This window comes from Dreissena polymorpha, chromosome 8, assembly GCF_020536995.1.
Source record: "Dreissena polymorpha isolate Duluth1 chromosome 8, UMN_Dpol_1.0, whole genome shotgun sequence".
In the NCBI taxonomy this organism is placed as follows: Eukaryota; Metazoa; Mollusca; class Bivalvia; order Myida; family Dreissenidae; genus Dreissena; species Dreissena polymorpha.
Window position 1 is genome coordinate 13495069 of NC_068362.1, and position 12857 is coordinate 13507925.

Genomic DNA, 12857 nt, shown 5'->3' on the forward strand with positions numbered 1-12857 from the left:
ATGTTGTGCATACATTTTATAGCAATTTCAATAAACTAATACTGTTAATAGAATTTATGCATAAGAGTGGAATGCCGTGAATCGGTAGAGTCATGTCAAGAATTAAAACTAATATCGTTGATTTGCCCCTCTAAGTGTATTGTGTAAGTCTTGTCTTAAGTTGGATACTTAATTAACCTTCTTTTGATGATCTCGGTACACAGTATTGATTATTGTTATCATATCATTTAAATGTAAATCTAAATTTAAACTGGCATATAGCAATACATTGGTCAAGTCATGCCACGAATTACAATTAAATAACGTTTAAATACCACTTTAAATGTATTTTATACCTTTGTTTTTGTTAGGTGCTGTATTTTTTTTTCAATTTATACATACATCTCGTATGCATATGAAAAACAAGGTTATACATTGACAACATCAATATATCAATTATTGTTATTAAAGAATGTTCATATTATATACAATTTCTGCATAAAATTTGAAGCCAATTTTTAGAGATGATGCGAAAATGTTATATAAAAAAATGAAAAAGAGAAGGACGATAGTAAATTTCTTGAGGAGTTTCAGTAGGAAATAAAATTGAAAAGATAAGACGTAAAGGAATACTACCATATAGGCAAGATCATGTTAGAGTCGGACAAATTTCTGTCATTTGTGTTTGTGTAAGTATATTTTATTTCTTTCAAATGCTATAGTTTCTTAAAATTTCAATTTCAGTGTGAGAGCTTTTTTTTTAAATCTCAATATTTAGAGAGTCTTGTCTATTTTTAACACTGAATATATATTATTTCATTAGAATGGGTATGTCGTTTATAACCATATTATTTGCCACACGTTTTTGTGTCTCAAAAACTATGTCAAGCACGTTAAGGTCAATGTTTATATCTTTGTTTTCTAAATAGTATTCAAGATCTCTTCATATTGGTTGTACAATATTACAATTATACATAATATGTATTAAACTTTCTTTATAACTAGCACAGAATGAGCATAGATTAGAAGGTGTTAATTTATGTTTATACAGGTATGCATTTATACAGGTTTGTAAGTTAGAGAATTATGTATTGAAGGTTGCGTTAGTTATTTTAGTTGTGGCTTTAAATCGTTTATGATATGTGTTATTCCAATCAATATTATAGTTATATGAAGTCATGATACTTTCCCATGATTGCTGCTGTTTTTTAGTTTTTGGTGCTGTATACTCATAATTTAACTGATTTTGCTACATTTTTTTGTGTTTTTATTTAAAAGGTTATTCTTATTTTTCATTTGCTATCAACAAAATATTGGTCAAGTCATGACAAGAAATTAATACTGTCGATATGCCCCTTAAAATGTATAGCATACGTCTTGTTTTTAGTCGGACGCTGTATTAACCTATTTTTACTGATATTCCTACACATAATATGTGTTTTTATATACATTACAATCAACGTTTTCATTGGCATATAGCAAATATATATTAGTATGTTTATTTACCAGTACCATGTACATGGTTTCCACTTTTGTAATTGTATTTTAATAAATGCAGTTAAACTGCAGTTCTGAACAAACGGCCATGGTGGACTATTTTTTACTTTCTATATTTTTGTTAAGTTATAACTAATTAAACATTTTGGTACATTTGGACAAAATCGAGGTATGTGAAGACATATACATATAAAAATGACTGATAGGCATTATATTAATTTTCATATGTGAAATTCTGTTGTTTTTGTTTAAAAAAAAAATGAATTAGTATATGTATTTATGTTAAAAAAAACATAAATTGAAATTAAGTTAAAATGGTAGTACATATATTGAAATCAATAGAAGTTTGTTTAAAGTTTTCTCAACAATTTACTCAATTTTAACAGTTAAAAACTTATTAGTAAATTGTTCTTATGCTGAATTAAGCTTGTTGTTCAAGTGCAAATGAAAATTAACAACAATGGTAACATGATTGTTATTTTATTTGTTTTATATCCACAACAGATGGTTCTTGCTAAATACCGCAAATTATAAAATTCTAGTCATAACAAAAGTTTCAATAAAAGTGCAGCATACGTCCTTAAAAGGTACACGTTTAGTCATTAGCTAACAGCTTTTACCGAATGCTAGTCCTGATTTGTATATTTGGACATGACAGATCGTAATGTTATGTTTTTTGAAACAGGTGCACGTATGTTTTTAGTTATGTCCGCAAAATATTAACTGTTAAGCGAGATCTGCATCCGCCTTCAAGAGTAACGAGAAATGAAATTTTGCAATATTTATGTGTATAAGCTTCTTGTGGTTTAATCTACGGATATAAAAAGATAACTGTTTCGTATGGTTAACATTTATAATGAAAGCAGCATGTATGTTCTGTCTGTTGTGTTAAAATCTGTGATTCTGAATGGCAATCGGAATTTTATTACATTTTTTAAATTGAGTACACTATAACATATATTACAGTCACTATTAACTGACTTAACAAGATGAATATATTCGAAACATACATATGTTGATATTAAAATCCTACGTTTAACAAACATATATAAGGATTCAAATCTAAGCAACGTTTATCAAAATTATCTGTTTCAATTCAAGGTATTTCTTTTGAAAATACTTTGTTGCGTATAATAGCTCTACTTTAAATAGATACAAACTTTAAATGTAATATTAAATTTTACTTGAACTTGTTGGGCCGAGTACGCAGCGCCACATACAATAAACTGTGTCCGGTAATGTAACATAATGATGGCTATTTCGACGATGAGATGCAGTTTTTAAGTTTAACATTACTTCGAAAACTAGATATATATTGAATGTAATAAGTATTGGTTAATAAATACGTTTTCAAACCTAATTGATTTCATTATATGTGTACAAATTAAGATCAATTAAACTAGAATAAATATATGTTCAAGTTATGAATAATTGTACGCTACCTACGAGCTAGTAATAGAAGAAAAAAAAGGGGGTTCACATTTAATGTAAGTTGGTATGGACTATTTAATGTCCGATTCCAAAAATCCAGGCATGTCCTGATCGAGGTAAGGTTGAAGATCTGTATTACACATGTATATTCTTTTGGCACCTGTATCAAAAGTATTAAAGCACAATTTGGTTTCAAATTGTTGAAAATTGTAGAGTTCGTAAGGTATGCTAATGATTAAATTTCTCCTAAACTCAATTTAATACATATAACAAATGAATACTTACGTGCAATTGAGCTTAAAAATACTTATAACAGAACATTAAGTACAAAGTCTTAGTGTTCTTAATATAAATTTCAGTCGATACATTATCTCAGAAAAAAAAGCAAATTTACTTTCCAGTTTAAGTTTTATTTGTCTTTGTTATCACTATAACATCTGATATACATAAATTAAGCAAATTCGTTGAATTGATATCCCCCGTCAATATGCTTCTGGACACACAAGTGTTATATTTGACACTCACAAAAGCATTTTTCAAAATACAAAGAGCCATAACTCCGCTATAAAGAGATGGTGTGCAACGCCAACTGGCGTGCATCATCCCCTTATCCATATATATATAAATAGTCGATTGGTGTATATCAGATAGCTATGGAATTCGAGTCTCATTTCAACGTAAACACCATGCATCCAGTTATTAAACCATTAAACCTAAATCAACACATGTCTTCTTTCCTATTGAAACATGCCAGCAATTTTAAATTTCCGAAAAAAAATTGTTTACAGCGCGAATTTCATTGTACACTGATTCAACCATTACCGGATCGCTTAGGTCTTTATCGGATTACGTGTGTATCGGGTTATTTCTTGAAATATGACACAGCATTTGTAAACAAATAATTGCAATATATGTACATTTCCAGAAAGGAAATTCATTTTTGCGTTTAACAAGACCAAGTTCATGGAAATCGCTGCACAATTGATGAAGTAATGGCTGTTCAAAGCGATGCACCCTATATTCGGGTCATTTTGAGTTGAATACCTTGTTATACATGTAAACACATAGATTTGATAGTGAAAAATATGTTTTCAGAGAAATCGATTTTTCGTGATACTTTGAATATTTTTTTTAATTAAAAATGATGTTTTCACTAATTAATATCATAGCCACACGCTAACCACGTGTGTATTGGACAACTTCAATTGAGTTTATATTTATTTTGAGACAATCCCGACATTCCTGAATATGGGATACCACATGTCCGTTATTCACTAAATCCCGAGTTGCAGCTTTCCTTCTTATTTCATATGGTACGCATCAATTTGGTTTCTGAGCATTCTAACGTTTGTAAATGGCACATAATACTAAAATATTACATCAATGAACATTATGTTTACCAAAAAAAAATCTGCAAAATTCAAAAAAACATTCGTCTGCACTTTTCCCGTCGTCACAAAAACGGTGCGTACATAACGTGACCTTGTTTTGCTTTCGAAAAAAAACAGTTATAAACATTGACACACGTCAACATAAACATGAACCGACTTAACAATAATATGCTTTGTGTATTCAATTGATAGAAACCTATAAATCTTAACATAAATAAAAATATTTTGCAAAAAAAGTTTAACCTATCCGTTACTCACTAAAATCCGTTTAACACCAATCGACTGTACTCACACCAAGTTTCAATAAAATCCCCCAAAGCACTTCCAAGAGATGGCTCCGGATGGACGGACAGACGGACGGAAAAACGGAAGAACGAACGGGCGGACGGACAGCGCAAAAACAATATCCCGCTGCCGATGGCGGGGGATAAGAAAAGTTTCAAAACAGTAAGCGAATATTTTTTGTATTTATTATTTAACAATGTTATCTCACTGCAAATCATCCATTGATCCCTTAAGAAAAAATATAGCAACTAACAACACTCTCATATTTCCATATGATTGACCAACCTATTGCAAACATTTACCTACAAAGCGTTTTCTTCATGAAGATTACAATGATAGTGTTATACAAACACGAATTACACCTAGTAGTATTTGGTGCTCATAATTACAAGATCTGTCGTTGTTTACCTGGGTCGATCAAGTACGGCGTGATGCGTTTTATCTTTTACAAGAATCTCATAGAGACTAGTTGTGTACTTGTCCGTTTCATCGAGGTCCGTTTCCCCTCTTGCTGCAGCCCAGTAGATGGTTTTCATTCTCAATTCACCATTGACCTTCTTGGTAAATTTAGGAGGACATGATTTTCTGTGCTCTTCAAACAACAAAAGTTGAACGTCCATATTAGCCTTTACCTGTAGGGAAAATAGAAGGCATTAAAACAGTTTAAAGCTTGCAACATATATTCAGTCCGATTTTATTTACAAACGATTACAATTTAAAATTACAGTTATCAATCGTAAAAATGCGCACTTAGAATTGACATTTTCCTTTGAATCACAACTGTATGTATTAGTATAGTATAACGTAAGGAAACTCTGAAATATGTGCTTGGCAATGTGAGGTCCGAGACTTCGTTGAAACATTATATTAACATTTATCATATGTAATATATGTCGATACAATACATGAAGGGAACTTTTGTTAACTTTCACTCGTTCTTTTTGTTTGATATATAAGTTACATAGTTTAAATGTTTCAAATCTCAATAAATTACGTCTCTATCGCTTTTGTCGGATTGGTCCGGAAAATCAATCTCAGAAACAACCAGCATTTGCTAAGTGTGTCTTTTATTACATCTTCTTTCGAATTCTTCAAGTGTTCCAATAACGTTCTCATACACTCTGTACAGCAATTCCTTACTGGCTGCCGAAATATAAACATACATAAAGTAGTTGAATACACAATAGAGAGTATGCATGTTGATATTTTTAGCGTATAAACAGTGCTTAAATGATTAATTTATTAGCTGCTTTCGTTTCTGCGTTTGCATTAATTTTAATATGTTCATATGTAGAACGACAAAAATATAACGACTGTAAACGATCACTGCTAAAATGGATACACTAAACTATCAAATTCCAGTTCATTAAAAACATATCATTAAAACAGATTTGATAGAGCAAGTTTTCACTGTTCACACCATAACAGCTCTAATGGACTTATTTCAATTATACAATGTTGCCCTGAGTTTGAAGTACATTAAAAAGTACTACTTTGATATACGTTTTGAATGCTTTGCTTGAATGTTTTTAAGTTTTAACTAACCTTGCTTGTGTACCATTATTTTAAAGTTGTGTTAGCCAGCGTGGCAGCCAATACATATAATTCGACATGTGTCCTCGTTAAATAACTTATCAGACATATGTTCTCTGAATAACAGATTACCAACAACCTTATTCAGATTATGTACTTTCAGGCAATAGCGGAGCAATATTAATGTATTATTTTCAAAAATCATAGGATACAAACAGTTATTGTGCCAAAGTTCCCTGTTGATGACGCGTTACAACAAACATGCCATCATTATGGATTTTACCCGTCTGTTAGCTGTTGTTTGTTGGTATCGCTTATCTTCAAACATATGCAACAACGCTTTAATTCTCGTGAACATAAAAAGTTGTGAATTCAACTAAGCGAGCGGTCATTTGTCATTTTTTGCCTTTTACTTTATTATAGACTGACCGCTGTCTTTTTGACAATGATATATTTAACGTTTCAACATTTGATTTAAAACCAAATGCGTGCGAAACTTTCAGGTTACTTCATTAAGTATGAATCGATGATAGATTTTATCAAAAAAGTGATTTATTTGCATTGTACTTTAAGTTATTTTGGGTCAATAATATTTTAAAATCGAGTTGACAGTTACGTTAGACATATATTGAAACGATTTGAATGTATTTTCTGTTGTGCTGCATTCAAGTCCAAGCCTTATTGTCAGTTGTAAAAACGCATTGATATTGTTGCCGATTTTGATTAAAATGTACGTTTAAAATCCTAGTGTTAGGCTTATATATGTAACCCGTCCCGCCCAAAATCCAATTTATATCCTTGCGTGTTTGCAACCCGCTGTAACCAAAGGGATTCAGCTTCAATTGTTTTATGTAAATGAGCAAGTCATGTGTGTAAGAAGCTGATAGCAACAAGTACAGGTTTTGATATAACGGCTTAAATGTGTGTATTATTGTTATAACTAAACTATGTGAACAATACATCTTGTGTACCAATTGTTCAGAGACAAAGTTAATCAAAGATTTCAAGCTAAAGAATGCCCACTCTATCGGAGACATAGTTGGAACGTATGTCACAAAATGGCATGTTTGATGCATCAACAAAGCCAGCTAAACTTAATTACAGTTATTAGCATAACACAACTTACATTGTATTAACAAAGAATCTTTACTTGAAGATAACGTCAATCATACCAGTAAACACATCTTTAGTTATGATAAACCATACGCGACATTGTCCTGTGATTATCACACAAAAGGGTTGATGAAACATAAACCTGTTGTAGATCAACAGCGGTTTTGCATGTTATTACGACGCCATTTGGTATACGTAACAATTCAAGAAAATTAGTGTCGGTCGAGTTGATATAATATCCTTAACAAATATGTCATTCTTTACTAATTTTCAAATAAATATTGCTATATGCATAGGTGCTAAGAAAACCGTGCAGACAATAATTGAAATGCCGGATAACATATTTATAGGGCTACAATATAAAGAGTGAAATACCCCAGGAAATGACTAAAAGGGGGTATATCTTCACTATTTCCAAAATAGATATGTGTGTTAACACAATACATATTCGAGCAGAACAATGTTTTATCGATGAAATATTAAATAAATAAATCATAATACTCATCAAAATCCTTCCAGGAAAGTCAAACACACGCGTACAATAATAACTTTAATAAAAAGACAACTACACTATACTACCGTTATCGAAAGTGAGCATAAGTATATCGGTTATAATTGTACATTTCCTTCATAACGATCATCATTGTACTTCCATTTCGACTAGAGCTATTCCCGTGCCCACATAAAGTGCCAACGTGGACAGCATTTTATTATTATATAAAGCGTATTGAGCGTAAATGGAAAAACGTTTTTTTTTTGATAACGTAAAATGCAGTTTTAACCGTCGATATTTTTTGAATACCAAGTGGACTATTTACATGCTATATTGAATGAAATTAGAACTACATTAATGTTGTATCATATTTTGAATCAGTATTTATATCATTCAAGAGATCAAACTATGTAAATGATATACGGAAAGAAAACATTTGATTACACATTGTTATGTTTAATTACAGCATCAGATTCACCTTCCTTTTGCCGCGCAAGTTGGTCCTGTTTTTGTGTTTGTACTGGATAAAACTTGTTTGAACTTGTTTGAATTCGGTTGTAAATTTCATCGCTATAATATGAGCCTGATGTTTGAGTTTTTAGTTGATCGTTTGCTGCAAGGAAACACCATTAGTATACATGTATTCACTGCTTGCAATAAATCATTGTTAACTGCATGGAAAACAAACGCATGTACATATAAGCAACACACACGTTTTAAAACAATAATATTATTAAGAGGTTGTATTGTTTGAATTTTTTGTTTATGTTTTGTTTATGTTTTGTTCTTTTAATATGACTATTCCGATGTTATAGTTGCTGTCGAAAATATTTACATAAGCTTGAAGCTGATATCGGAACTTAATTATGTTGTTTATACGAAATATTCAAATATGCCTGTTTTGCCTACCGTCTTGCCCGTCGTCTTGAAGTTTGTCGTTTTCTCTATCGCCTTTCAGGGTAGAAGTGTGTGGCCGTTCACTTTAAAAACGATAGTATTTGCATTCTCATCAGAAATAATGGTATTACTCGTTACAATAATTAATTTAACTGAACCAATGTGTATTTGCGTGCGCTTGCAAAGATTATTACATTCATATATGCAATTGTTCTGTGTTTGTTTTTAACAAATGCATGCGGTCATTATTATCACACTAATCAATTGATGCTATTTGACAAGAATGAAGGCACAATATCATATCATTTTTTATACTGTGTTGTGGCAATATGGGGACGGATATCCTGGCACATATTGACAGAGCGAATGTTATATTCCGCCTTCTTTTCAGGGTGAATTCAAACAACAACATTCATTTATACTTATCAATATTGCTCTGAAATAACAATTCTTAACAAAAAATTTTCCACATAGTTATGAAATTCTATGCTTATAAAGCATAAACAATGTTGTTTTAATTGTTTGCTTCTTTAAAAATTTAAGAAGCAAGAACGGGAAAACTATGTACTTCAAAAAATTAGAAATCAGAAATAAATTAGAAAATTCTTCTTGTGAATAACATATACAATATGAACAAAATACAACTGTCAATTTCACGTGTTTGTTCAAATCATTCCGATTCATTTTTAGCAAAACACATTTCCTTTATACGTGTTTATAAAAACTATAATACCAAAGATTAAATGAAGAAATTGTTTTGTGCATAGTAATATTACTTTAATGTTCATATCAGACTTGCATTGACTTTTATTAAAATATGATAAGTAAATTTTACATGAAGTCAGACTACATACGGCCAATACGGACGGAAAATGTACATGTTGATAAAATATTTTCCAATCTGATTTGATATCTGCTAATTGATGATATGATCTCGTTTTATTTTCACCCATTATAGAAAGAGTATACCAAACCAGTTATTATATTCATATTATAGTTAAATTTAAAAAAGAAACATTTTGTTGTGTGAAATTTAAAAAAAAATGTCTTACCTTTCATTACGCTTCGGTTCTGTGTTCGTTTCTTGATTGTGTGCGTCAACATGGGTTGGTGCGTGTTTGCCCTTGTTATTTTCTGCGACGTTCGATTTGCTGAAGCTATAAAACAATATGTTTAGTACTATTTTCATTACCAATGTGAGTTTACATGCAATTTAAAAAAGACGCACCTATTGGCATTAAGTTAAGCGCACTTTATGTTCGCGTGCTATAGAACGGTATAACTGGTTTCCATGCAAGTGTTCGTTTGCGAATTCAGATTATTGTTAATTCTAAAAATCGCATCGGAATAATTTGTATTACAAAACTCGTGACAATTTTATCGTCAGAATCAAAATAATCCTACACAATATTTCTTTATTGCGCTCGATTGTTTGCAGAGAATTAGTGTTTTAAGTGTTACCTACATTATGACCCAATCAAATATCAAAATTATATTTTAAAAGATGCGGACAAATTAATCTTCAACAATACGTCCTTAACGAATGCTATATCTGAATATTGATTAATCAGCTTGAAATGGTTGGTCGATTTTAGCATTGGCTGTTTCGTCTTTGTTATTTTCTGGGACGTTCAGTCCCTTTCTCTATTTTATAATATACTATTCAGCATCACGTTTCTTTCTCACGCAATGCGAACAACCCAGATGCCTATAGACATCGAGGTAAACGCTGTCTACATATGAATAGGCCAAAGAAAACCTTTAAATGGTGTCCATGTTAGTATTCTTTATAATATCATGCTTAACAAACAATACATACTGTTCATGTTTTACAATTTGAAACTAAATAACTAAAGGTAGTTTACTATTCGGGATTTCTAAACATAAATCGAAAATTGTTACTGGAAATTATAATAATTACTCATCTATTTTATTTTCTTGTTATATCCTCTTGTGAACAACATATACAATATGAACAAAATACACCTGTAAATTTCACGTGTTTGTTCAAATCGATCTGATTAAGCATTTTTAGCAATACACATTTCCTTAAAACAAGCTTATACAAATTATTATACCATAGATTGAGTGTAGAAATGGTGTGTGCATAATAATATTACTAAAATGATGCTATAAGACTTGCATCGATTTAACCTATTTAGTGAAACAATACATAAATACAACCAATTGGCGATCATGGATTAAGTGCACAGTAATTTTGCCATTTGATAAGTTGATTTGAATGCCGCTGTCTTAAAGCTGTAGGTTACATGACCATAAATTACAGTAATGTCCTACCATTCAAATTTTACTTACTTTAATGCAATGCATTCTTATTCATATATATAACTGATTAATAATTTGGCGATGCGAATGGCTCAACCACATTTTTTTTAAATTACACAAAGGTCTACACGCAAGCATCTAACGATTTAGTCTTGATGTTTTTGAAAGTTGGGATGTGTAGTAAGCGCAACAATTTGTAAAATTATTATGCTTATGGCCCAGATATGTTTATGAACACAAACTATCAATATGTTCTGAATATGTAATATTATTAACAAAAAACAGTTGTTTACACCATTTATGGTGGTAACTATTTTCTGCCTAAATCAGTATTTGACCATCTTTCAAAACAAACGTATTATAGCGACTTAGTGCATTATCTTTAAGACATTCGAACGAGACTTTATATTTTTTATAAATCATCAGCAAATTGTCAAAATATTAAAATGTCTTGATAACTACAAAATAAGGTCTCCGTGGTGTAGTGGATATGGTGTCCGCCTAGTTATCGGGGGGTTTTGAGTTCGATCTCCACTGTGGGAGTGTTCTTTAGATATTCCCGGAAGACACTAAGTACTGGTTCTAGGTCCAGGAAATGGACACGAGAGGTTTAATAAGCCTTCGATGCTTTCGATGCAATCAAGCTAAATTAAATAGGTTTAAACTAACTACAAAATATAATAACAAACATAAGTTAACTTTATAAGTGAAAAAACTTGCTAATCGGAAAACAATGGTATAACGCTCAGATGAAGTATTATACGATACAGCAATAATTATTCTAAGTTGCGAATTTGAAAACGTTTACTAATCGAAAGAGGCTTCTTCTGGGGCATCGTCTGATATGATCTCAGTAGATCCATTGCTTTGTGTACTAAAAAAATAAAAGCGGATGGTGAAAAATTGTTATTCATTTATTTTGACTGTTCGTTGTTGTTATAGAGAAAACAGGTAGAAGCCATACAACTAAACTGTTATTAACGGGTTGTTTATACGATTATCATTTTACGTTTGATTTGGTTAATTACACTATCGTTCTTTTTTCTGATAAGCACCTTAAACATACATCGTATTCAATCAGATTACTACATTTACAAAATATAAAAAACACTTGATTTTAAGACATTGAAACAGTTCTTACCTGCCAACGCAAGTTCCATTTTGAATTTTGGGATGTTCTTCTTCTTCCTTATTCTTCCTTATACATGAACACCAATTGCCCATGTCTATATTGCACACTGTACTGAAAGCGAATGCACTCGATAAAGCTAATTCAAACTCCATTTCGTTATCACAATGTCCTAATAACCGTTTGCGACTCATGCGTGCATTCAGTGTATATGATAAATTGATTGAAGCTTATTTGTTTGCATATTTCAACAAACGAAGTCATTTTATAAAACGTTATTTTTACTCTTTTGAATACTGGCTATGAAAGATTTAGAAGAAACGGCGAATCATTATTTATAGCATTAAAATTAAACGTATACAAAATATCTCATTTTTGCAAAAAAGTTTAAAAACAAACGATTGAACATATTATCTGGGTACGTCTAAAACAAACATTTTCCGCACACGATTGTTTCCATCTGGTAGCATATACACTTTTTGCTGCTATAAAGCATACACGTATTCTATAGTTTATATAAGAACTCCTCGTTGTATCACAAAATATAACGACAACAACAGAACTCTCTAAATTATTCAATCGTTTTCTCGTTGAAACGCTTTATAATTTTCAGGTTTTTATATCGTACAGATGCACGGTAAATGTTCCGTATTACTGTTTCCTCAATACTATCATAACTACAACGAACATTTGCGTATCTAACACTTTTTTTATTTTGTTAATTTACCAAAACGTGAAAATGCCCCTTTAAATTACTAACACTAAAGCTACCCGGAAGATATAACCAATTGGAATGCCACATTCCAAATAACAAATCTCTGGA

At 31.1% G+C, this 12857-nt stretch overlaps 1 protein-coding gene across 4 annotated transcripts; it reads right to left on the reverse strand.

The window, feature by feature from the left end:
• Positions 1–4973: 4973 nt before the first annotated feature.
• Positions 4974–12172, reverse strand: LOC127840892 (uncharacterized). 4 transcript variants are annotated; one of them, XM_052369348.1, is made up of 7 exons: positions 12047–12157; positions 11714–11779; positions 9672–9776; positions 8632–8702; positions 8201–8335; positions 5578–5722; positions 4974–5215 (listed from the first exon to the last, which is right to left on the reverse strand). In XM_052369348.1, the coding sequence occupies exons 1-7, from the start codon at positions 12127–12129 to the stop codon at positions 5212–5214; spliced, it is 609 nt and encodes a 202-aa protein (XP_052225308.1). In that variant the 5' UTR covers positions 12130–12157; the 3' UTR covers positions 4974–5211. The 4 variants fall into 4 exon arrangements, with proteins under 4 accessions (XP_052225308.1, XP_052225309.1, XP_052225310.1 ...); XM_052369349.1 differs by having other exon boundaries at positions 5578–5726; XM_052369350.1 differs by lacking the exon at positions 11714–11779 and having other exon boundaries at positions 12047–12172.
• Between the last annotated feature and the right edge of the window lie 685 nt (positions 12173–12857).

Excerpts from the sequence above, each read along its gene's own strand:
- LOC127840892 (XM_052369348.1), bottom strand. The coding sequence starts at position 12,129 with ATGGGCAATTGGTGTTCATGTATAAGGAAGAATAAGGAAGAAGAAGAA. Across the intron at positions 8,703-9,671 it reads GAACCGAAGCGTAATGAAAG|TGAACGGCCACACACTTCTA; the intron begins GTAAGACATTTT and ends TCGTTTTTAAAG. Across the intron at positions 5,723-8,200 it reads ACTTGCGCGGCAAAAGGAAG|TAAGGAATTGCTGTACAGAG; the intron begins GTGAATCTGATG and ends TTCGGCAGCCAG.